The sequence below is a fragment of the Plodia interpunctella genome, chromosome 6 (genome assembly GCF_027563975.2).
Source record: "Plodia interpunctella isolate USDA-ARS_2022_Savannah chromosome 6, ilPloInte3.2, whole genome shotgun sequence".
In the NCBI taxonomy this organism is placed as follows: Eukaryota; Metazoa; Arthropoda; class Insecta; order Lepidoptera; family Pyralidae; genus Plodia; species Plodia interpunctella.
This window is the reverse complement of record NC_071299.1, coordinates 3933084-3961011: the sequence shown is the minus strand read 5'-3', so window position 1 is coordinate 3961011 and position 27928 is coordinate 3933084. Positions and strand designations below refer to the sequence as shown.

At 32.3% G+C, this 27928-nt stretch overlaps 1 protein-coding gene across 1 annotated transcript; it reads right to left on the bottom strand.

Moving 5' to 3' along the window:
- Positions 1 to 39: 39 nt before the first annotated feature.
- Positions 40 to 27928, bottom strand: GV1. Its single transcript, XM_053746749.1, has 5 exons — positions 27769 to 27928; positions 4335 to 4402; positions 2820 to 3004; positions 1876 to 2272; positions 40 to 609 (listed from the first exon to the last, which is right to left on the bottom strand). The coding sequence occupies exons 2-5, from the start codon at positions 4356 to 4358 to the stop codon at positions 553 to 555; spliced, it is 663 nt and encodes a 220-aa protein (XP_053602724.1). The 5' UTR covers positions 4359 to 4402; positions 27769 to 27928; the 3' UTR covers positions 40 to 552.

Below are 27928 nucleotides of genomic sequence, written 5' to 3'. Positions count from 1 at the left end.
ACTCCAGATGGAATGAAAGAGATGATGTCTCTTTATTCCGTATAATATATATTTTTAGGTAGATATATTTTTAGACATATTATACGTTCTGGCACATTATTCTTACGCTAGGGCACTTAAACTAAGGACATCACATGGTTAACGTTAATACAGAACTTTGTCACTTCAATTCTGTCACGGCTTATTTACAAAACACAAATTACTGCATTAAACATTGGTTTAAATTGTATTTTTATGTATTCAAATTAATAAAATCAAACGAAAAATATACAGAATTTCTGAGAAATTGTAGTTACGAACTAAATTCAGAAAAATATCCACATACATATTTATTCCGACCCTGTGATCGTTAAAATCCTTTAATAGAGATTCAGTCAAAAATTGCAGAATAATTATCGCAAACTCCACCATACAATAAGCGTTTTACTTCTTTCCTATGAGTTATTTCTACATCAAATATTTTGCCTTTCTTTTCAAGATCAAGTAAAAAAATAGGCATCATTAAGAACAATTTAAACCATTGTTTCAAGTAAATCGTTATTATAAATAATATTAGTGATGTCTAGGGGGCTCGTAGATTGACCACGACTGACTCGGGACTCCCGTGCCCTGAAACAAACACATATGGTTAGTGATAAACAAATCACAATATCCAATACAATATTTTATAGCACAAATGAGTTATACTCGTATACTATACATAATATAACATATCATACGTAAGGCCTCGTTTATCGACACACGCACGAGGCGTCGGCACCATAGCTAGTTTCGCATGCCACGTGTTTGCACCACCTAATGCACATATTTGCACAAAAAATCATATTATTCGGAATCAATCCACGTGTTCCTCTATACCCAAACAAACACCGCGTGTACTTAATCGAGGGCTATAAATTAACAAATCCTAATCGATCGACTAACGAAAAATTATGCACGGAAATTTTCATAATACGTCAGCTACATCACATAATCTATTAAAGCGCTGAAACCGGCGTGATTGGAAAAAAGAACTATTAATTATCTGGTTTGGTAATACCAGTTATACACTCGAATGCTTCCTAAAGTCTAAACATTACTGGTAATTTGTATCCGTTGGTTTACATGCCAACATTTTTGCATTAAGTACTTACCTACCTGTGTGCCTAACTTGATTTACTATCGTGCGGAATAAATTTCTTTGCAAAAACGTCTCAATCTAAATATAACTAACACGTTTAAGGGTGAATAAACTTTGATTTCGATAAATAAATGTTGGTTTATATGTCGAATTTTGTATCCGGCACCAATTGTAATGTTAAAGAATTAACATCTATCCGCAGAGCTGCAGTTAACTTTTATCTATAAAATAATTTACGAGTTATCTTCCCAGAGGAAATTGGTCATGAAAATTCATTGCTGATTCAGGGAGTATAGTACTCCCTGAATGAGCAATGAATTTCTTTCTAAACTTTCTTCAAAAAAATTAAAACTGCTATTATTATTGTTTTGTACTCATAATAACACCTTAGAGCTAATGATAATAATGGTCGATCACATCTTCATAATTGCGTGTGGAAATCATACTTTATGGTACCGGTCATATTGTCCAATTGCTTCCAAATGTGCGTAATTTGTGTGCATTTAAAGTCGGACGTTAATTAGTGCGTTTGTACAAGTGTTTGCTGACCTTTTGTAATCGACGCAATTTTCTCTACGCCAAATATTTACAGGTAAGTACTTTACTGAATTATGGACAATTAACGAACATTATTTTACGCATTCTCACTGATACTCTCAAGTAATCTATTTTTAATGAAATTTATCTATATTGTTAGCACACCCAGGCTTTACATGTTATATTCTGTAAGTTATAAGGAATAGTTGCATACTTACTTCTGCCGTTCTCCTAGCAATTCTTTTTGAAACATCCTTCTCATACTTCCACTGCAAATCATTTTGAGCATCCTTGTTTGTATCCTCGACACTCTTAGATTCTATATGGTTATACTGAGCATCCTCCTGTTTCTGTCGCACATGAGGGGCTTCTCTGGCATAGAGAGGGACAAAATATCTAAGTCCAAATCCAGGGAGGGATTGAGAGCTAAGGACTTGAGCTGGTGTGAAGTATTCCTTGACTGGTTGGGCCTGGATTGGTTGGGGGACTGATGATCTAGGTAGGTAAGAGTTGGCAAAGCGTTGAGCGTTGCTCTGTGGTATTGGTATGGGTACTTCTGAAGGATTGAAGACCACTTGAGTGTATCTCGGCTGGGGTATGAATAGTTGGGGCCGCCTGTAGAAAAAAAGATAATTTAAAAACCAAGTGACACAGGAATGTAGTTTGAATTTGTTTGAATGCTTATGTATTTTGTTTTTTTAAGTTCTATGTTATCTAATTTCCTTATACCATGAACATAATATATTTGTCATAAATAATAGTCGACTCACTCGACAATTCATGATTATTATACAGACTTATTATGAGAATGGTTTAATTGGCTTAGAATACGAGTCCACACGTGCTCAAATGTAATAACTCACAACTTCTAGTAAGTAGAGGTAGAATTAACATTGCAATATGTCTATGGGTACCAGCGTATAGGTATTGTCTAAATTTGAGATATTAAAAGATAAAATATAGCATATACCTAATTGGCAAAACACAATTAAAATCGAATTTTAGTTGCACGTAAATTAAGAAAAAATACTGAAGTGCTCACTTCAGTATTTTTTTACGTGAAAAATTTTAAGTCTTGTCGATAGCGGCATTAGGTGAAATATAACTAGCAATATTTATTTATTTATATATTTTAAATAAAAGTTTCTAAAAATGTGGTTACCATTGCGCGTTAGGGTCGGGGGAGTCGTTGGATCGTTCTTCCCAGACGGGCGCTGGAACCCGGAACGGCAGCTGCGGCGGCTGCGTCGGCGTTGGCGCGGGCGGCACAATGGGCCCTCCACTGGTGCCGTACTTCACCATGATTGCGTGTGCGCTGGGCGCGTACACCATCAGGCAAGTCAGCAACTGCAATCAAATCTAAGTTAAGAATTGCAGCTTTCTACTTTAACAAGAAAAGTGGTGCCGTATTTCACTACGATTATGTGTGCTGGGTGCGAACACCATCAGCCAAGTCGGCAACTGTTTTATTTTATGAAATCTTCAAACCTCTAAAATGCAAATATAAATGAGAATAACGAATTTTCCCATCCACAAAAAGGATAACAAAACTAATTGAATGGGTATATTTAAAAATTAAGCAATCTAGTAAAACTAAGGTGATGCCAACGCTAGATAACGTCCACAGCATTGCCGTAACACCTGATTCCCACCAAAACATCCATTTTCACTTTGACTTAATTTCAATCCAATCAAGATATCTCATGACCTTGACTTGTTTGTGCTTATTTCCCACGAAACTCTCTATGTTGCGAACCAAATGAAGATTTAGCACGAAATTTTATCTATTAAATGGCTCGCAAATTGCGTAGTTAGGAATCTCCATTGTTTATGTTAAATTAGCACATCTAATTTTGTAATATCTTTCCAAAACCGCGCTTTTAATACACTGACTGACTAGCTTATCTATGGATCTTGAAGATTTTATTAACTTGTCTAAGCGACTTAGCAAAGTTAGCGGGTTGCTTCAGTTACTAGCAAATTAATGTACCGTAAGACATTGTGTGGTAATTTAAAATAATTTGGAGCTCTGAGTCATGGAGGAATTATTGTTTTGTCCGGTTTTAAAACAAGTGTATATACCCTTTCGAGCCCCTTCATTGAAAGAAGAAGGTCAAAAAATACAAAAAATGTTCCTCAATAATTTATATGGCATTATTTTTCTCATTGTTAGTAACTAGACTCTTGTTTATTGCTATTATATATTGTTTTCGACCCAGGAAAGGACCATAATATATCGCCAGCATTTCCATAGAGGGTTGATCAGGTCAGGATCGGTCAGGCCAGCCATAAAATCACAAATTAATTTTCGAAATTCAAAGATAATTTTACATGGACTCTGGGCTTCGTACAAAAGTAGTTAACGCTACTAAAAACATGAGAACATGGGAGAGATTAGATCATAATTAATCATATTCATCATGTGGTATGTCTTGATCCAATTGTGTCCTAAGCAAACAAGTGCTGCATTCGAACTTTATTAGTTGACTTCCGACGCTCCGAACTAGTGCCATAAATGCGAAAGTACCTAAGTTTGTTTTCTCTTCACACTTTCAACCCAATTTCATTCAAGTACGGGGAAGGACATAGGGCACCTTTCATCCCGGAAAATAGCTCTCGTGGGAAATTGAGGATGGCGGAGCAGGTAATTATATATTTTTGAAATCTTATTTCTTACCTGTAACCCAGCCGGAAATTTCATATTGACTTGTATTCGATTGCTAGCTTATCATTCGATGTGTATTTCTGAAACAATAAATATTAATTGGTTAATAAATATTTACACTTTATTCTACTAAAGAAATGTGGATTTGGAATATTGAAGAATCTAAATTACCAGCATAATTGGAAAGGAAATATGACAATGTTCTTCCTCATCGTTCTCAATGTTTGTTCGCGCATCACGCAAAAACTACAGGATATAATTGGATGCAATTTATATGTTATATAGCGGATAGTCTAACTTAAGATATAGTATATCGCAAGATATATATAATCTGGTATATCGGTAAGTTTCATTGCAATACGTTGCTTAGAACCCGAGATATTGACAATAATAATTTATGAGCTACGCACGAAAAATACGCGGGCAAAGCCGCGGGCAAATGCTAGTTTACTTATAAAATTAACGTATGTACCATTATTTTATATCGAATCTAAAAAAGTTTTGATCACGTGAGCCAGACCATTACAAAATATAGGTATCACAGAATCAGAAAACAAAAAAAGAATTATTTGAGTCTACCAACACTTTGCATATTATTTTGGATTTCAAACATCAGTGGCTTTACCGACATAAACAATTATGTAATCTCAGTTTAACATAAATCATCAACCAGTAAATTGTATAAAATATTTGAGTATGTGAGTGTTTGAGTGTACAGAATGTCTGAAACGAATTTAAAATAATAAATTAAATAACTAATTTACCTACTGTCTTATTCATAAAAAATTATAGAGCCTTTAAAGGCTGGTTCACACCCGCGCATGCGTTGGTAGTAGAAGACCAAAAATATCTACCTACGATAGTAGAGTAGTGTACGCTACTTTATTCATGTTCTGAGATTTATCCTAATCCTAACTATCCAAATCTAATTGGTACTAATACCAATGCGAATGGTAGTAAATTTGCGTGTTTAATGCTTTTTTACGATTCACATAATTAACCGATAGTTTGGGAATTTCATACAGAAAATATTACGAGTACGGAGGCGTACAGGAGTTACTTATTACCCCGAAAAATCGTTGTTTCCCTGAGAAATACAAGTGAGAGAAGCCGCGGGCAAACGCTAGTTTCAAAATAAATTGAAGAAAGGTGAACAAGTTTGCTATCTCATGTATGCATCACCATAGTGTAGTAAATAGAGCTTGACATTTTATAACAGTCCAGTTTGTGCGATAAGCTACTCGTTTTCGACATTTTGCAATGCGGTGTTCAAGATGACATAGATGTTATTTGAACGAATGAAAAGCACCAACTTTTTCTTCACACTCAAGAATGAGTAATTGTTCGTAACTCGTAAGATTTTTTCAACGTTATGTTATGTGGGACATTAATAGCATACCGTTGAAAAAAATCAGTCTGTATGGCAGAAGTAAATAATTGAGTAAGAAGAAATATCGAAAATTGATTATGTGGAAACTCTTATCCCATGATATGTACAATTATAGTCGTCTCAATCTGAATTTAAGATTAACAATTCATATTCACTTCCAATCTGATACGGAGCGCACTAATTAATTTAGTATGTAATATGAGTGATACTGTATTATTTTTAATACCAAACACCGTGCTTAATGGAAGAGAAAAAGATAAAAACCGTCTTTAGATCTCACTTCAAATTCACTTGGGACACTTTTCGTATTAGCCTGAACGATGAAATTTGAAATAGATATCGTTGAATTCTTGTAATTCGTTTTGACAAAAACCGACAGTCAGCGAAATTTGTATGTAACGAAACGGCTCCTGCTAGAACTATGTTCAAATAGATGAGATACTATATTATTATTATTATTATTAGGGAAAGTCTCAACTGAAAGTGCAATGATTCATCGACCAACCTGAATGGATTTAATAAAAATTAAAAATATCCTGTACTGATTGATGACACAAAAAATAGTCATTATGACTAAATGTCACCAACAACACCAGTGAGTAATTACAGAGTGAAGTTATAGGTGACATACAATTAATTTTTAACTGCTCTCTTGTCACTTGTAATTACTAAAGACTAAAATTACTAAAGCCACTTTAAATATAAGTTTTTTAAGGATAATTAAACTGATAAAGTATAATGGTCGAATTATTAAACCAATTTCAGTTAACACCAGATTACAGTTAACGATATAATTATTTCGTTTTTATCATCAATATACTTTTGAATTAATAATTAGTTTGTAAGGTATTACTAGTAACGTATACTATAAATATCATGCACATTGTTTTCAAAATTATTGTTTTTATCGGCGAATAATTAATATTAAATAAATATATTAGAACAAATCACACAGATTGAGCTAGCCCCAAAGTAAGTTCGAGACTTGTGTTATGGGATACCAACTCAACGATACTATATTTTATAACAAATACATATAGAGATAAACATCCAAGACCCGGGCCAATCAGAAAAAGATCATTTTCCATCACGACCCGACCGGGGATCGAACCTGGGACCTCTGGGTTCACTGCGCCACCGAGGTCGTCAATTACAATACAGTTTGTGTAACTAATACTATCTGGATGAATGTTTAGGAACTACGAATTTCCATTACATTTTTAGTATTTCACGTAGCTTTATTTTCTATCATGCATAAAAATATTTCAGTTTCAGAAATAAGTAAATTCAAACAAACTGAAAGTATTCCGATTTTTGAGCTCATAAGTATGATAAGTAAATTTTCACACGGTTCGAACTGCGATCAACAGCACAAATATTTACGCAACTACATCATAAATGGTAAATCAAGAAACATACAGTCGCACTTCTTTAAGAAGCCGCGTTACAAGAATGTAACAAGTCTAATGACAAATTCTATCAGACAGGCTATGACACCCAGTTAGGAAACGGAGCGCAGAATTTGAAATAATAAGACAATAGAACTGTGTGGTCAAAGAAATGTGTGGTTTTCGCCCCATGCAGAGATCACTACATAAACATTAGACACTAGATGTCTATTTAGTATGTATGTCTAGTCTATATGTCGAAATTCTATTTAAGGATTTATTTTTAAGCGGACCACAGGTTTCTAGGAGTTACAACACTCAATATAATTATTGAGTGTGCAGCAATAAGCATTGTCTTCTATTTAGTAGCAATGTCAAGATTAATTGAATGTGATATGTATGGTGCAGTCAAAAGCCAATAATCTTTGTCAACACTTCTTTTTTAAAATTTTAATTATTCATAATTCCGCGCTGCGCCAATAAGCATGCTGCTAATTCAATTTGTTACATTTCGTTGGATGTATGACATTTGACATGGCAAGGCACTAACTCAAATTGGATTCCCCCGCTGCATACCTGAGATTTAACGACATAAACATAAAATTTAATGCGCAAAATAAACTACAAACTATGTATATAAATAAAAGGCTCATAGTGGTACGAGGATTTTACCAGTAATTGGCTCACGAGTTATTGCCGATTTCACAAAGATTTCAAATCTTGAACCAATTTTTGGAAGTAAGTACGAGATTTTTAAAACTTATATAATAATAGAAAAGATGCAAATTTCATTGTTTCTTAATATACATGTGCAATAATGCTATAATATAAGTATTGTTTGATATTATTATATACGATACGTCAGTCAGTTACGACTCTTTGCATATAGTTAACGCTCAGTATATTAATATAATGTACATAATTTGAGCATTACTTATTATTTTCACTCTTGTTTTTAACCTTTTGATGACATATTCCATTGCTGGGCTAAGATCTCCTCCTTATTTTTCCATCCATCTCGAATCAAGGCAGTCTGGCCATTCTCCCATTAGGTCATCCCGCCACATCTACTCATTGGTCTGCCTTTACCTCTCCGGCTATTACCCAAAAACTGGCAATTTTTGCCCACCATTCTGGCCGCATGCGACAGCCGTGTCCCGCCCAGTCCCATTTCAACCTGGCGATTTTGGCATCTACATCTGATGAATGTATGTCAGAGAGCTCAGTTTGGTGTTCCGGACTTTTTCTACCATATGAAGACCCAATATGCTGTTTCGCTCCATTGCTTGTTGGCACTTTCTTTTATCCTTTTTTAGTTTTTTATATTCACTCATATGAAATAATTTATGTAGATTGTAATTCGAATGATAGTTATTTAACTTTTATCAACTAATTATAACCAGAATTGCACAGTTCATAAATCTTGACAATATATCTTGGATTTAAGATCTTATTTATATGATTTATTCATATATATATATATCATGCTCCATGTGGCGAGAAAAATAGTGATATTTATTGCTTTATTTTATATAATGACAATTTTTCACATACCCGACATAAATGGTCTAAAGGGCACTTGAATTATTTATAGAATGGAAGCCCTTTCATTGAGAAATCGTCTGAAACATTGCGTTGGTAAAGTAGAACATTTGTTTATAGCCGAATAACTTCATTAGTAACAGTTAATTTAATTTTAAGCCAGAAGTAGGCCGGGTCACGATTCATTTTCTGCAATATAATAATATTAATTATAAATGGATATTTGTAGCGAGAATAAATTTTAATTTGTAACTATGGAACATGAAGAATAAACAATTCATCTATTTGAAAATAATAATATAATAATAATATATATCTTTATTCATCTCACACAATTGTTGACGACCTCGGTGGCGCAGTGGTAAGGTTCTAGCGACTGAACCGAGAGGTCCCGGGTTCGATCCCCGGTCGGGTCATGATGGAAAATGATCTTTTTCTGATTGGCCCGGGTCTTGGATGTTTATCTATATATGTATTTGTTATAAAATATAGTATCGTTGAGTTAGTATCCCATAACACAAGTGTCGAACTTACTTTGGGGCTAGCTCAATCTGTGTGATTTGTCCTAATATATTTATTTATTTATTTATTTATTTATTGTTACTAGAGGTATGATCCTTAAAACTAAAGAACAGTTTCCTTAATGCTAGAAATTGTGAGAGAATGGTGTCCGAGATAAGTTTCAAAGAAACTTGTAATATACAGATCACCAAGAATCACACAAGGTTAGAGTAGAAAACTAAAATATGCTAGTTTGGATATTGATTGACTTGTTGATGTGCCAGAACATATGAGAATCAAAGATACTTAAACAAAGTCAAAATATTTTAACTTACTTTGTTACAAACTCGGTTATATAAAAACAAGGAGTTGTGTGTGCTTGCGCGGAGTGAGTGTATTTCGTGGGTGTAGTGGGAAAAAAGTAATAATAATAATGTTGAGTATATAGTAGTAAAAAGATTTTTACATATATGAAATAAATGAATAAAATAAATTAATGTATAACTATATGTTCAAACTTTAGATCTTTGCAATACGGAAAAACGAAAACGTTGAGTTAAAATTTGGAATTAAATTGGAGATCAGTCAGTATACTATTTACTTTAAAATAGATCTATAATACTTCGTTGTCAGAAGATATACGTGTATTAAACCCATCTTCTCCGTATGACCCTAAAATTGACTGCTAGGGTTACCCTCTTTGTATTTTATATATTGTATTTTGTGCATTAAACTATATGCAATAAATTCACCATCCCTCCATGAATCTCTTAATTACTAAGCCTAAAATTTAAAACAAAAATTCAAAATATAGTTACAGGAAAAGCTATTAGAATTCTATAAATGTACAGAATCCTCGTGACTGTTTTTTTAAGTAGTCTATTAAATAATTATTTAATTCAGGTGTCCATCTGGTGTGACCAAAACAATGTTTGATAGAAATTTTTCGGCATTTCTTCTCAGGAGTGGTCGTTCTAAAATGCTATTTTCTGAATAACTAAATAATATAAATTTCACACAAAAAGTGAATGTCTGATTTCTGAATAAAATCCTTGACTATAAAACATTGCAAAATAATAATTTAAAAAGTTTAATTGATTTCTCTCCTCTTATCAAAGATCTAACACTCTAAAAAGTGACACGTATAACAAAACCAATGTTTATCAATGATATACATGTTTTAATGACTTAGCTTATATCATAAGGTCTCTGACTAGACCTAGATGTGCGTGCGCAAGGCGTAAGGAAGCCTTTGTATTGACATGTCGCCTTGGCACGGTGCCTTGACAATGTGTCACACAGAGAAACAACATTACATTAGAATGAACAAGTCATGTAAATGGAGATACTTTGCCACCCACTCGTTACTCGCTCAAAGATGACAGTACAATTGCATTTTGATGTTAATTGAACAGATCTAGCGAGCGGCGCCTAGTGTATATAGAGGCAAACAGCTTTAATTACCGAAATAAAAATAAAATGTATAGTATTTTTTATATTTGCTTTTTTTTGCGAAATATAAGAGAGGAACTCTCGGTGTTATAAAGAAAAACATCCTTGAACAAATTATGCATTTTTTATAGGGTTTACCTACGTATATTGTACCCAAAATTCCAACGGTGCTGATATTACACATTTATACTTAGTATTATATTAGGTTGCGATTTTCACAAATTTCATATATATATGATCAATCAAACAGATTGAGTTAGCTCCAGTGTAAGTTGGAGACTTCTATGTTATGGGATACTAACTTAACGATACTATAGATAAACATCCAAGATCAAGGCAATCTGAAAAGATTATTTTCCATCTTGACCTGACCGGGAATCGAACACAGAAGCAGTCTAGTACTAGCTCAGTCAATGGCTATTATGCCACATAGGTCGTTTAAGTCACGTCAACTTGACGTTTAATTTGACCAAAATCTATGATTTTTGTTGCTGCATGGAAGATAAAATATTTTAAATATACTTATTGAATAAGGCAATAGTGTTTATCCAACAATGTTAATTTGAGCAAATAAGTAAACATTGAAAAGGTGCCAGTAATAAGTCAAGCGATTTAGCTGCTTCGAAAATCTTAATTATCCATTTATCTCCGTATTAGCCCAATAGGTGTAATAAACCAGTCAATTCCACTTGTAAATTGGCATTTGACTCTTATGACTTCAAAGGTGTGGAAAGATTCCGACAGTCTTTTATGTTGAACTTTAATTGCTGGTGTTAACGGCTATACATCATTCTGAAATTGTTATATATTTTTTAATTAGACTTAACTTATAGTAAATCTGTATAATTTTTAATAATTTCATAGCTTACAGTTTAGGTTATATAAGAACTAGTAGAGTACATTAATAAATGTAAGTTTATTTTGTTTTGTAAGTAAGTAGATATAAAACTTTTATCAGTCAGACATTAAAAAAGCTGTCTGCCTCTATATCCATTAAAAACGTACAGTTGAGGACGTACGAAGTACAGAGTAAAAAAATCTAATTAGGCAGCACTTTTTATTTTAACAAAAACACACCTTAGAATCACGTCTTAGCGCTTTCGCCCGAATCCGCCATTATTCTATTTCTACATCCCTCTCTCTCACTCACTCCGTTCCAATTCCAAAAATCTCCAATACTCTTCCCCATATTAAGCAAGCTCAGTCATTCCTGTAATAATAAATCTTGTGCGTATGGGTATTTCTCAATACGTCAATACAACGCATGCGCAGTCCAAACAGAACGTAATCTCACGTAATGGGCAGGTTGCACCAGGAAGGGCACCTGTCTATACGATACACGCCCTTTCTCTGTTCTCGTTACTTTCGGTGACAGTAATAACGAATGCAAATGATGTTCGATGCCATGTTTTACAAGTCTATCGAGAGATATATTCATTATTTCTTACTGTTTGTTGTTATAAAGTAATTTGCTTTATTATATTGTTGATTTTATGATAATATTTGCGGGTCTATTGGAAGAAATTTCTATAGAAATTACCTTAGTACCTTTGTACTTAGTTTCCTATTTGTAAGTTTTAAATTTTCACTGTTATGTTGTGTACAAAAAATATTTTTATGTCATATAGCAATTGGTAGTGTCGAATTTACCATTAACATTACCCAATTAATCCTAGCATTACTGTAAATAATATACGAAAATCGATTAGAGATTGATTGATTTATAAGATCATCATCAGGTTTATAATATGTATGTCTACTCTGGTTAATCTTAATGGTTAATGCTATGCGGTTTTCATAAAATATTTCTTTTATTTAGAGAGATGCCTCTCCCAGAAAATGAAATAGAACATGATCGAATATAAACTACAATATTGTTGTTTGATTATCGTTGTAAAAGTACATCATCACAAGCTAGGATCCTTCTGTCAACAACTATACATATGAAATAATTATTGACAGAAAAGGCATAATACTACTTCACGATAACTCGTAACTACAAAATGGCTGATGCCGTCACGTCCAATAAATTAACGATGAATCGTATAACGAGTGAAAAAACTGATATAATTAAACAATAATAAATAATGATAAGTGACTAGTCATTTCCATTTTTGTTAAAGAAAGTGATATTTCTTCCCGCTATCTTATACATTTAAATGTTAAATATGATTAATGGTCTGAAATTACATATTTCCGTCGTCCGAATGAAGCAAGTTCTGAGGTAATGTACTTACCTATAATGATTCATTTGCCCATAGGCTTTTTAGGTGTCTGATCATAAAATGAGTACTTGTCCCCGCATTCTAGCGCCACCTCACACGAAAACGGTGGCCACCAAAATCTGTTTAAGTCAATTGTGTGGCATAATCTGTTTAAATTTTTTTATTAATATTTTTCACCAAGAAATAAAAGGAATTGATAAAATTGTGATGATGGCTGTAGTGGGCATAAAACGTGCTAATCATACATTTACTTTTAGTTTAACAAAGAAAAGTGAGTTATATAAAAGTTTCTTGAATATCGCGTGCGTTCGTGTCGTTTTTTCTGAAAAATTCTGTTTAATTTTTCTAGTCACAACTTATGTATGATAAGTCATATTTTCTTATCTAACTATACATTCGTTGTTTTTTATATATAGTGTTCATGTGTGTATGTATTCAATATGTGCTATTTTTTTGGGTAACCTGGTTGGAAAAGAGTTAAAAAATAGTTTCGGTAATTTCAGCTATAAACACATCTTCTTCACAGACATAGACAAACAGATCTTCCTCGTATATAGATAAATAACTGACGGATCGTCAAAGAACAAAAGGATATCCAACATAAGATCAATAGATATACCAATTATGATACAGTCTTAATTACATGTACCTTTTAATTATATGGGAGAGCAATTAACGTCCGTTGTTATTGTTAGAATAACAAGCCATTGTGTTTCTCGCGAAACAAAACTAAATTCTTAAAAAAACAAGGAAGTATCTACTATTAAAACTATTAATAATCTTATAACTAGTACTATCATTAGCTTCACACTTGCCGCTTATTCGCATCGTAAACGTCGTAATTAATCTATACAGATTCCTCCAAAGATTTCGAAAATTCTCAAGGATTTATATATAACTATATAAATAGTGTGTAAAGATACATCTTATTATTCCTAAAAAAGATAAAGCTTAGAAATGTTTTTTCTCGTCTTGTAAATGCCAAATTTTGCAATAATTACGAAATATAATTTACCTTTCAAGTATGCTTTATCTTTTTATGAATAACAGAGACAAGCTAAGCAATTTGTATATACTCGTAAACATTTCAAATAAATGCTGAGTTTATTTTTACAATTATGTAAACTAGGTTTAGAAAAACAATCCTACTAATCCTATTACTATTAATTAATTAATAATTCTATTATAAACGCGAATGTTTGCGAGGATATATGTGATATGTGTACTCTTTCATGCAAAACCTACCAGACGGATAGTTATGAAATTTGGTACACGAATAGAATAGAACCTGGAAAGCACAGGGTACTTTTATCTCGATATTCCCACGGGAACGAAGAGACCTGGAGAGCAGCTAGTGGAATATAAATATTTAAAAAATATATGAAATCTATAAACAATAGCAAGAAGATAATAACATATTATAAATTAATGCATTAGGCCAAGCGCACACGCGCGGCGCGAGGTCACGGTCAAACCGCTGTTGCGTAACCGCTCGCGGGAAACGTGCGAATGACCGACGTCGCGGTAACAACTCGATGATGATCGGAAAGATGAAGCTACTATACAGCACTTTTATATCTAGAGATGATAGACTGCAAAATATTACATTGTATGTAATAATATAACTTCTTTCTTTCTTTTTTCTTACGAGTCTCATTATGTAAACAATCTTCACATCTTTTGTTGAAAATAAATCAAATATTTTAAGAAACAAAAAGTTTTCAAAAACTTTTAAGAAGTCATCACCGTAAATGTAATAATTACGGTATCTGTCGAACAAACATAACTTATTTCGCTAAGACGCTATCTCTATCGTAACGTTACGTAGCGTATTATTTAGTATAGAGCATTTGGACAAGTCCAAAGATGTGTCATTTTATTTTTGTCACAACTTTGAAAGTATTGTAATTATCACAGTATTTTTTCACTGGTGGTTCAAAATATAAGGGCTTTGGAATAGTCACCAAAATAAAAAAAACAGTCATCTAACTTTTGATATTCAAAAACAGGATTCGCTTTATTATATTTAGAATAAATATTCTATAGGTATAATAACGTGAATTTTTTGTACAAAATAGATGTTATTATACCAAATTGGATGCATGAAATGAGGTTGTTTATGAAAATACAGGCATTATATTTGCAACCGAACCGAAACCGATCATACAACATCCCAATTACTATTACATAAAATCATTTTACTAAGAGTTGACATGGGAACATCCTCTCTTTATTATATTGTTGCACAACCAATAATGGAGGTCAAAAGAGCGTAAGTTACGTGTGGTATGTTGATCACGAATTTACATATTTACGAATGATTCTTAAGTACTTCATCGCTGCCATAATGTTGCATTGCCAGACGTCGAAAGCCAAAATATTGATCTTTGTTCAGAGTCCACTGAAATCTGGAAAGGGCCAAGAAAATTGATATTGGTATATCAAGCTACCCAAATTCATTGGTAATTACGATCTCACAGAGATCCAAGCAAGGCAACTTGACTTGAGAAATTAAGTTTTTAAAACCGTCAAACATTTTATTGACTTGGTTCGTAAATTTTGCTTTCAGAAATACCTACGCGAGGAAAGCTATCAACTATCTTTCTTGTCACTCGATAATTGAGGAAACATCTAGACTACTTAGATAAACAGTATGTGGCAAAAATATTTACCTATAATAGAAATGTATTATGAAAAAGAGATACTGCCTAAATGCAATTAAGCAGCTTGTTGTAAAGAACCTCCTATAATTACACACTAAGACTGTGAACTGACCCTTGACCGGTAAGTATAATACCTAATTGCGGTCTGTCATCTCATCTCGCATCACTTACCATAATTTGATAAGATTTATGCGGTATTTACACATTCAGAAATGACTTGTGCAATATTTCTAAACGCAAGTTTGCGCGTGTGAAATTTATTTTCTAATGCAACGAAATTCCGTTTGCGCTTGGTGAAATATTTTCTGTACACAAGATTATTACAGAAATGTTACACTATTCAGTCATTGTTATATTTATAAGATTCACTCACGTGTCCGTAATTGGCCTTAAAATATGTATTCCAAAAATAACAACACAAGTGAACATTATCGTTAATACTCTGACCATCGCAAATTGCATTGCCAAATTGTTCGTTGCAAAACATCGTGAAGGATTACAGGAAATTCTAAAATTGAAATGATATTATATAAGAAACCGCAGCTCATCGTAGTTCATCTGAAAACTATTTCGCATTGTTAGACAGTACACCACAAGCACGCGCGAAACCGCGAATATAAATTGCTTTGCATTGTTGTGTGTGACTGTACTTTCACGACACACAACGGGCGACATTAATCCTTCGATGTCAAAAATATTGATAAGAGAAAACGGTCACGTCCTCACTAGTGCCAAAATGCATTGTGCATTCTTCATTTGATTATATAACTCTTTTGCAAAGTAACGCTCTCAATTTTGGCAAAGCCCCTAGGACGCTTGCAGCACATTTCAATGTGGACAAGACATGAAAGCTTAGTTTTGTTACGCAAAACTGAAGTAACCGCCAATTATTTTGGTTCAGGTACAGTTATGACACAATATGGTTAACATTTGAGTGGTCAATTATAGCGATGCCGGAAGCAAGATTGGTCTGAAATATATTAACAGGACTGCATTCGTTTCGTGATGCACTTAATATTGCTATTTGTTAATTTCTGCAAATACTTTTCTATTACTTATTTTGATAGTAAAAGTGGCCATAATATATTGTAGCCAATAACAGACCATCAGTAAATAAATAGGCCGGAGTTTTATCGAACAGACTTTTTTTTAAATCGCCTTCATAATATGGAAATTACGTTACATTTATTGAACACGTCAACCGGGTAGGTATATCTATATACGACGGCAGTCCTATAAATACGGAACATAGGGTAACCTTTTTAAAGGCATAGTTCAAATATTGACAATTAAAGTATTTAGTATTCAGGAGCTACATCAGCGGGTCGTCAAATTAGCATATAATGGTTACTCGAAGTGGAATAGCGTAGGAATTGGGACACAAAGTTACATTAGTCTTAAGTAATCATGCTTAGGTCACAATACAAGCAGTGTCAAAATGCAACATCTTCATGAAAAATGCCCTGTCATCTAAGAGATGTCATTTTAAGCATCTCCGGGCGGTCACGATACTTACTAAAAATAAAAGTTATGAATTTATCCGTCACGAAATCCGTTAGAGATGCGTTTTTTTTCGATTTAGGGAAATTTCCACAACAAGCTTGGATGACAAATTGAGAGCAGGATCCAAAAATCTATTCCAAACAACTATCAAAAACTTTCTGCAAATTAACCGATTAATTAATCCAAATTTGTATCATTAATATTACATGCCATGTAAGTACTGAATATATTGTGAAAATTTGGCTGTTATTCAAAATCAGGTTGAAAAACTTTCATACTATTATTTCATACTATGCTAGTTTACTGAGAAACCCAATATATAACATCCAGGAAGGTAAAAGAAACAATTTACAGATACTATGTAGGGAAACCAGATGAACTATAAATTTAAATTAAAAGAACGATCATAGTAAGTCATCTTATAAATTGAAAAAGACTGAACGCAAGTAGAACTAAAATGGATTTGATGTTACCTCTATAATTTATATCCATTTAAAACTGATTTCAAAAGCAAGCACGTGCTTAATTACACGTGAAAACAATTCAATTATGTAATGAAAGGTTCTGCGATGTCTAACTCTTTGGCATTCAAATTTTACAATGAATCATTAATTTTAATTGCAACAATTTTTCTATAAAAATATTGTTAGGGAATAGCGAATGTGTAGAAGTCCATAATTATAAAAAAAAAACTTTTCCAAAATAATAAACTCTGCTCAAAGCCATAGATAACCTAATTTTCAGAATTCATTTTTCTCGATTCATAGGAACTATATATAACACATCCATTTTGTCATGTGTCCTGAGATTCCCCGAATTTTAGGTCTTCATTTTAGGCGGGTTTATAAAATGGGTCCCGAGAAAATACTGACGTATTTGGACTCAATCCCTTTTTTGCGTGGTTGTAACTAATAATTAATTTTCGGGCTTCCTAGTTTTCCCGACGTCGGTAATTTAAGTAATGAAGCTCAATCCACACATGTTTGTCACAGTTTGTCTTAGTTCTGTACTTCGATATTCTTTGCAGTGCAAGAAAACTACCATAGTCATATGTCTAGAGACGTGATATTATTAATGTATGAAATCGATGATTGAATGAAGTTACATAAACGCTGTTTGCGCAGTTATTGTTTGGGTCAATAGCCTCAAGGTAATTCTATTTTCGGATCACAGCTAATTTTAACTTAACTATTACATTTGTTGCCACACGACACATTGCTTTATTTTTTCGAAACCAGATCAACATATGTTTAGAAACTAGTTTCTGAGATCTATGGTCCCAATCTTCAAGGAAAATTACGAAGCTATTAATTACTGTCATCATCGATATTTGACTTAAAATTTAAATAATGTTCTTTAAATTTTTTAATTGGAGCGTTGTTAGTGTAATAATCTTATAATTTTTGTAGTAGTAAGTTGTTTTTGTAATAATATCAACTTACAAGAACATTCTAAGACCGGAGGATCATATCAATATCTTTGAACCAATGCAATTTCTTAACTGGATTACATTTGAATAGAAATCCAATAATTTACGAAATGGCCTACCTAATCATTAATGAATATTCCAATCAAGACTAGCTTAACATAATTTTAAAGATAACACTACTGACATCTATCTATATGAACTGGTGGATAGATAGATTATCTGGTTATTATATAACCAGAATTTTACTTTATATAGCAGCTTTACAATATATATAACATTCACGTCTACTAAATATTTAGGCTTTATTTTAAAATAAAATATTCTGAAGGTCTCTTTTGAAGTAAGCTCGATTAATTCTAAAATAATCCAACCAATTTATTTCCAATTGATAATTGATTATTACCTAATTCATTGTTGAAAAAATTCATACAGTCCCATTCTCTAATACATTAATTCAATTGCCAACCGCCAAAAATGTCGAATAGACATTTCCCGGATTTTCCTTAACCTGACATTAGATATTTCTGAATCATTTACTTGAAGTGCCCAGTTTCCAATTCCAGAAATATCTTTCAACGAGTCCACAGAGCACATAACCGAATGACTCATTAACCACACAATTTCTTGAAACGAAATGATCAATACAAATGAAAGGGTCAGAACCTTATTGGCAACTCAGATATAAAGTACAAAATGACATCAATAATTTTGTTACGTTCTTCTAAATTTGTTCGTTTTTGTTCATTGATTTCATTATAAGTACGTTGGTTTTATTCTATTATATTTTCTATCTTTATATATTGTGTGAATGGTATTGCATTTATTTTCAGTGTATGATATTGGTTTTCACATATATGATTCGCCGAGTTAAGAGAAGTGTATGAAATTCATGTTTCATATTTTATTTGCGATCAATTATCTCGCATTCTTTAAATTTGGATATAAATATATTTATTCATATATAATAATTCCAATTTTCAAATAATGCGAGTACGAGTCGAGTTTTTTAAATTGCTAGGTACATGCTTATAAATACCGATTATGCGGAAGTCACAAAGTCAGCTTGTTATAAATCAAACAGACTATCAGTATAAAAATGCATTGCCATTATTATACTGATAGCCTGTTTCTGTAGTTCTGTTCTGCACAAACCTACAATTAAATCAATAACATAAATTGCAACTTTATTCGTGCAACTCATACAACAATGAAATGCTTGAAAATCTTTCGTTGTATTGCGTCAAAGTAGCGCCTTGCGACTCTGTTGGGCTTCAACGTTTTGTTTCCATGGATTGACATTGACGTGCAATTAATAAACGTCAATGTCACGTAAATCGAATTTTCATACAATTTCTGCGTTGTCCCTTGACAGACGTCAAAAAATCAGAGGACGACGGAGCAATCGCGGGCCGCGCTCATAAACTTCATCGATTAGTTCGATTATAGGTAAAAAAAAATATTACAATTAACGGAACATAAACGACATATTTCTCAAAATTAGCAGGGCATTGAAATATAAATTACGCTAATTTTTTATTTTAATTAATTTAGTATTTCGTTTTGATTTTTAATTTTAACTTATAGTACTTTATGTTTTTATAAATAAATAAATATATATTACGTATAAATAAATAAATATATAATAAATTACGCTAATTATGAATAAAAAATTGCCAACGGCGAATCGGACGGGTTCAAAAAGGGTGTATATACGAGTATTAGAGATATATTATAAACAAAAACTACTTCGTTTTCATAGTATTCGTATAAGACAACAAGTCATATTTTTTGGTTTTACAAAAATGAGCTATCTATGTAAATAAATAAAAACCTAGTGATTGTATCCCATTCAACTCAGTTTTTATTGAAAGTACCTAAAAACAAAAATTGAGAACACATTTACAAAGCGTAAAAGAAATAAAACTATACATTATACGTGATATATGTGCAATTAATGTAATATAAGTACAAGTCATATGTATCAAGGTAAAATATTTATGTACTATTGCGATACGTTTATTGCATATTTATGTTATAAATATGGTCTAATTAAATACCTCCTTGAAGTAAATAAATATATAATAACATGGACAAATCGCTCGAGTTAGCCCCAAAGTAAGTTCGAGACTTGTATTATGGGACACTAATTCAACGATACTATATTTTATAACATATACATACATAAATGATAATTTTACACTTTGATCTGCCCGGGCATCATACCCGGGACTTTAAGTGTCAAAGTCCCGTTTGATAACATTTAGTTACCCATTAGATAACCATTACCAAATCAGTAATAGTAACATTCTAGTTTTACACTCCTGTTTCCTCTACCCCATTCAAAATTTGTATCATTAATGATAATATCAAATATTATTACCATGCCAATGTCGAATGTGAATGTGGTATGCGGGCCCACTTCTTGAAATTTCGACGTATCTTCTGCGTTCCGTGTTGATGGCAAATCTATATACGATACATCGTTAGATAAGTACTTAATATTTCCCTGCCAGAACCGAGCCACATCAATGGATTCATCAGAAGATGCTAAATGTCCTTGTATGACAGAATAGATTACAGAGATCTAGTATCAACTACCATGTTTATTCAAACTTCGAGATTCTACATAGCCTACAACTATATATAGCTAGCTAGGTTAATTTCTAAAATAAAAACGAAACGAACTACGATAGCAATCTATCGTAGTCAGTTTCGTTTTTATTTATTAAAAATAAAAGGTTCACGAAAAAAGTCTTCGGCTTATAATATATAAGCGCCATTAGAATTGATATCAGACGTCATGCACTATATATAACTGCTGACATCTAATCACGCCCGACACGATGCAATGTAACTGACCGTGTATGTAAAAATGACCTTACAAAGTTATGTTAATATCATCACTAATGCAGTATCGAATTTCAAAGAAATGAGGCCAAGGTCAGTTCTAAATAAAATCCAATACTCGTGGATCTAATAAAAGTAAAAGAAATCCAATCTAACGTATTGAGAAATAATAATATACTTAACCTTAAAGTTCAACTGTCAAGCGAACCACTAACGGCGAAATAAGAAATACGAGTACTTCGTTATCGCTACATATTATATTATATAGTATACAAAGTCACTACAACGCAACGGATTTTAATGCAGGTTTTTTGAATATATAGTGAGGAAGGTAGATTTATTATGGTTTTAACCGAGCCAAGCCGGGACAGGATGCTAGTATTTAATATACATCATGAAACAACCAGGTATGTGAAAAATATTTTCAAAAGATTTTTTTGTGTTTGACTTTTGATTATGAAAATTCAATATATGTATAATGTACTTATTATAAAAAAATGGTGTCTAAGAATTTAGTTCCTTTTTAGGTTGACAAAAATTAGGCTATATTATGTTGTGATTATGATTCTGTCTCAACATCCTAACGAGATAGTTTTATATTTATATGCAAGTCCATTCCGTAAAAGTCCTACCGGTTCGTTAAGAAAATTTATACCTTCTTAATTAATTTTACTGCATTCGTTTGTATCGCAAAAACACATCCATGGTATGTGTTACAAAAATGTTACCTATATGTACTATGCTCCCGTGAGGAAATATCTTATATAGTTTTAATTATGGTTTATAAAGTCAAGCATAATTAACATAAAATTATGTTGATTGGGAAGAGCTTAAAAGATGGGCCGATGATATGACCCAATTAATAACAAAAATAAAGTCGTTTCTGTTGCATGTACTTATATAAAATAAAATGTACAAAATTACGGTAAACAAATGTCACTTTAATTATTCAATGTTTTTTATAGTAACATTTTTTGTTCTCAATTATATATATTATAATTTTAATACTTTGTGTCTCCAACATTAATGACGTCCCTTGTGCCCACTGTCATACAAGCTCCAATTTTTTGTTTTTGGCACATGGACAAAGTATCTGATTTGATTTGATGGCAACTACCCTTTTACGAGGAAAGGTCAACGCGAGCCTAACAATACTCATTTTACTCATTTTATGCAATATCAATCGTTATCAACTTATTTAGTATTATTTTAATACTAAAAAGTACTTAAATAATCATGTAAGAACAAACGTTCAGTTTGTGAGACATTATTACTGCCTTTATAGTCAGTAATATTTATACCTTTGAGCGACACTTTAAGTACTCATTAATTAAAGCCGGCCATTTCTAGTTATCCAGTGTATGTGGGCTAGCCATACAGTTTATGTTTTTTCCTATATATTATCATTTATATGTGGACAACACTATTACCGTTGCCCTACCAAGAAGATATATGTGGTAGAAGATTTCGTACAGCTATCAATCCTTTTTCGTTCTGGTATTTCGTTAATAAAAAGCAAGACATACAACAAACTGCGTGGCATACATTTTTTATCATATTTTATGATATATTTAGAATGAAAACTTGTTCGTTCGTAGGTATACAAATCATCATAAATCCTGTTTATTTTTTTCGAAGCGATTGTTATTATCAGATTTCCTATTAAAATATACAACCCATTTTTATGTTTTTAAAGTATTTAAATGAAACATTATGAATAAACTACAATAACAAAAGTTGAAGGAACCCATTAGAAGCCGTCATCGTCAAAATTACTCACATTTAAATAATAGAAAAAACTGAACATTATAATTATAATGGCCACGTAAACGGAGATGACAGTGACTAATCGCACATTATTAGACAAAGCCCCAAGGCTGTTATGTTTTTACAATGGAAATATGTTCAAGACAGCTACTCATATCAACTCATATGTAACAGGACTATCTCTCTCTCTATCTTATGTGAGCGTTTTCCCGGTTCGTTCATCAGACGTTGAGCCCAGGATCCGCTTTCTTAGTGTTTTGTCTCCACTTCGCACGATCGTCGGCATCCCTAGTTATCCAGACCAGAGTGACACAAACTGTATTCATTATAAATCATAATGTAACTTAAAAGTAGAACAAATTATTGCAAATTTGAATTCTTATTATAATACATAATACATACAATAATACATAAACAACTATTCATATTTATTCAAATGATGTCCTAGACACTTGACCGATTATAATTTATTTTTAGCGACACTGTTTTTGAAAATATATTCAATATTTTATGGTAAGATCGAGTTAGTAAGATATTCATTGAATAAATAATTGAAGTTGACTGATTTGAACAATTTCATCTTAACATAGCCGACAATCGCCCTTGGCAAAGTGCTAAATAGATTTTGTTTTGTAGTTGGTGTTAGATAACACGATTGTTAGTACCTTTTGTGTAACCACTTAACTGCTTGACTGTGTTTCCGGTCAAAACAAAAATTTTGAACAGATAAAACTACTACTCAAGAAATAAAATCATCTAGATTAAAAACGAGATATTGATATAAGTATATAATATAAATGTATATTACTCAGTTAGTAAAGAAATTAATACGAATAAATACAATTTACTTGCAAATAATAATTGAATACTTAAACATGACTTTATATTTCTCGGCGATTTTCTCAATGCATTATAAAATTATATTAAAATATTCAGTTGACTATTTATGCATAAATGAGTTAAACCTTGACACTTTTTGAATAAAAAAATATATTTTTACTGATCAACAATGATTTGTAGATATTATATTCCTCTGTTATGTATATAACCATACCAAAATAATATTTAAAAAAATTGTTCGATAGGTAAATTGAGCTTCAGTTTCAATACAATTACTTCTTATCTTATCTTATTTAATAAAATAATGAGTTTAGTTTTTCTTTCGTATGTGTTTATTAAAAAAAGCATAATTATATTCCAGCCACATATTGATATGTCAAGTATTGTTATTATTATGTATCTTCTTAGAAATTCACGGCACTTTAGTCCGGTCCTTTGAGAAACTTGCGTCATATATAGTATAGTTTAGTAGATCCAAAATGTAGAGGCCCTTTGGAGAGTTTTGATGTTAGGTAGGTCTCTCGCTATAACCCGCTCCAGGATATACCAATGAAATGTTATGCCCATGAGCAGGTTTCGTTGGGAGTGCGCACTATAATTGCTGAATAGAAAGAAGTACTGGATTGAATGAAATTTCATCATATCAGCAAAGAATTCGAACACCTGCCATAATCATGATAATTGACTATTGAGTGGCAAGTGGTGTCTCGCCTCTCACTGGATGGTTATTATTATTATTAATAATAACTACACTGTCATGTCAGCAACATGTCCTACTGCTGGGCGAAAGCCTTCCCAATCTCTTTACATATATGCATGTCACTGATTATTTCCAACCGTCATATGTCGAAATCTCTAAATTCATCCGACCAGTCCTAGCCCTGCCTCGCTTTCTGTGCCCATCAAGTATTATTATACTATTTTTTATAACATTTAACAAAAACTATACTATACTACTACTACTATAATAATAATTAGGAATGTAATTTATTTCAGAAAAACGAAGAATTTTCAAAGAAATCCGTTTTGCGAAACACACCGTGAGGGCCCGACGAAATTACAAAAAATCACAGCATAGCAATTTACGCATATTAGTCGGTTATTAGATGGTATCATGTTGTCGGTGGCGCTACGCGTCGTTGCATACAAATATACAGAACAGATACGTCTAAAAATCTATACTAACCCTTACGCTCATTTCAATAAGGGTCTTTAATGGCTGAACTCAGAACATGTTTTTAGACATTTCCGTATTTGCACTATCGACGACCACTTTGTATAATTATTCAGGCTTTTTGCTAACATGCCAGATAAGGTCTTTCACGCACAATTTATCCCTACGCCCTTACGCAAACACATTATTATAAGAAATGACATCTTTTAATATGTTTGAAGGCTGAATGCAGTAATATATGTCTGTTTAGCAATTATGGGTAACCCTAAAATAATAAAAGTATATATTTTTTTACATAATTAACATTCCACAAATTCCTAGAATTGTATGTTCTAATTGTATGTATGTATGTTCATCTAATTACAGCTTCATAGACTTTCAACATTGAATTCTAAATTTGAAACTTTATTTTTAATTGTGATTTCGGACCTTGTTTCTTGCCAAATTTCGTAATTCTAGCTAGGCCAACCGGAAGTACCCTTGGTAGGTGTCGATGAGTTTGATATTATTTTAAAAATGAACTAATTTTCAGATTATTTAAAATGAAATATCATAAAACTATGATTAATAATAAAATGCTTTATTTGTTGTAGGAATCGAATTGATCGAGGCACAATAGAAGTACACACTAGCCTAGCCTGAAAAAAAATATTCTTTTTCTAGATCACTTTATATAAAATTTAGATTGGGTAATGAACTCATTATATTTAAAAATTGTCTCTTAGATCAATCAAAAGAATTATGATTATGTCTATCTATGACATTGTGTAACAAACTCATTATTAGTAAAAAGTGTCACTTGGATCACTCTAGTTTTAGTGTCGTCATTCTTTCTTCACAATCTACAATCTAAATATCGTGGCAACCCTATGTTACCACGTTTTTTAGACTATATTTATTACAAATACTTAAAAATAATATACCTATTTTCCTGAATTCATAAAAAGAATAATATATCCTACTTCTTTAAAAAATATTTTTTCCAGTTCATTTGATTTCATTGGTTAAACAAGATTAACCAATCAGGGTCCAAAATATCTTTGCATTAGTTCCAATTTTAATATTACTTGGCATCATGGTTGGAGCGTCAACGACATCTACATATATTGATATGTATAGACATGTAATAAATAAGTGGGTAGGTATATATATCTATCTTCTTCATAGTCGTATTCCTCAAGGCTGAGGGTCGTGGTCATTACGTGGAATGAAACACACACAACAACTTTCTTGGCATTATTAATGGAGTGGTTTGCCATTGCCTTCTCCATTTCACACACAAGTTAATAACCAGTGTGCAGGTTTCCTCACGATATTTTCCTTCACCGGAAGCAAGTGGTGGTCGATGAAAACTACTATATATGAGTCAGATTTGAATACAAACTCATATGGCACGAGTAGGATTCGAACCTGGGACCTTTTGATCCACAGGCGGGCGTCTTAACCATTACACCACCACCGCTTCATATCTATACATAGGAAATATTAAAGAAAAATATAATTATTATTCGCGAATGACACAAAAACAACTGAATAGAATTTTGATGCGGTTTTCACGGCTATGTAGGGGACATAGCCGCAGCAATAGTCTTACCTAAAATCTGGTATAAGTTTCATCGTGACACGTTGCTCAGAGGACATACATAAATATTTTGCGTTGTATTCTTTATTGAAAATAATGAAGACATGCATATTTGTAGACTTTATATATGTTCTGTTTCTCTTGTTTATCAAAGATTTATCCCTGCATCTGTGTTGGGTGTTTAGCCAGTATATTATTCTTAACTTTTAAAAGTGTATAGTAAAATCTAAGAAATAAAAAGTTTTGACTCAAACAATTTATTTCTTTGATTTTTCTATACACTTTAAAAAGTTAACAATAGGTACTTAATAGATATCATAAGTCATTTTTCTCAGTCAAACCTTAGAACCAAACAGAAAACGGCAAATAGTGCATTAAAATTGTTACTAATATAACGTTACATATGATTAACCTACAACACTTCATACGCATTTTCGTACAAAGCTTATTATAAGTCGTATGACCAGACCATATCGCAATTACCTATGTAAATTGTTTTTTTATGGAATATAGTTTTTGTAGGATCGACTAGATCACAGTTTTTGTTGAAAAGACCTTCAAATATTCTTGACAGTTATATGTGATTTAACCATGGATTTAGTAAGTACTTCGAGGGATTTAATCATGGATTTAGTAAGTACGGAGTACCTACTAATTCCATGGATTTAACAATATTAAAAAATAAACAATTTGAAGCATGAATTCTGCCTGATTTGTCAAAATTATCATCGATGTTCAAATTCAATAAAGAGACATATAAGTAACATGATATTGTCTATGAGTTAATAGGTCTTCTTTTTGATGCTCACCAAGTATTCTATTCTCTTATTAAATATGTAAAATGACCAACATTATAATGCATCATACCGTAATATCTGACATAAAAATTCGTCACGGCCGCAGATTCTGCATTCTACTCTACATACATTTTGATACATAGAGAAAGTAAATAACCCTCATATATCTCAATTATATAACCTCATTATAACTTACAAAATAATTTGTCAAAACCGTTTTGCGTAAAAATAGTTGCAAAGAAGATGCGTGACTGCCGATCGTAAACATTACAGTAGTATGGCGATTGCAAATTAAGTCGTAATCCATGCATCCTTATTTAGTAAACATTTAAAAAACACAACGCACCCGATATAATCACCCGGCTTGTAAAACTGGGGAACTATTATCAGAACCACTCGTAAAGTTTATCACAGAGCACTGCGTGTCGTGTACGAGAAGCGCGAGGTGTCTTCCTTTCGGCGCGCGAGCATCAACTGCCGCGCTCGGCGCACACTTGGACTATACC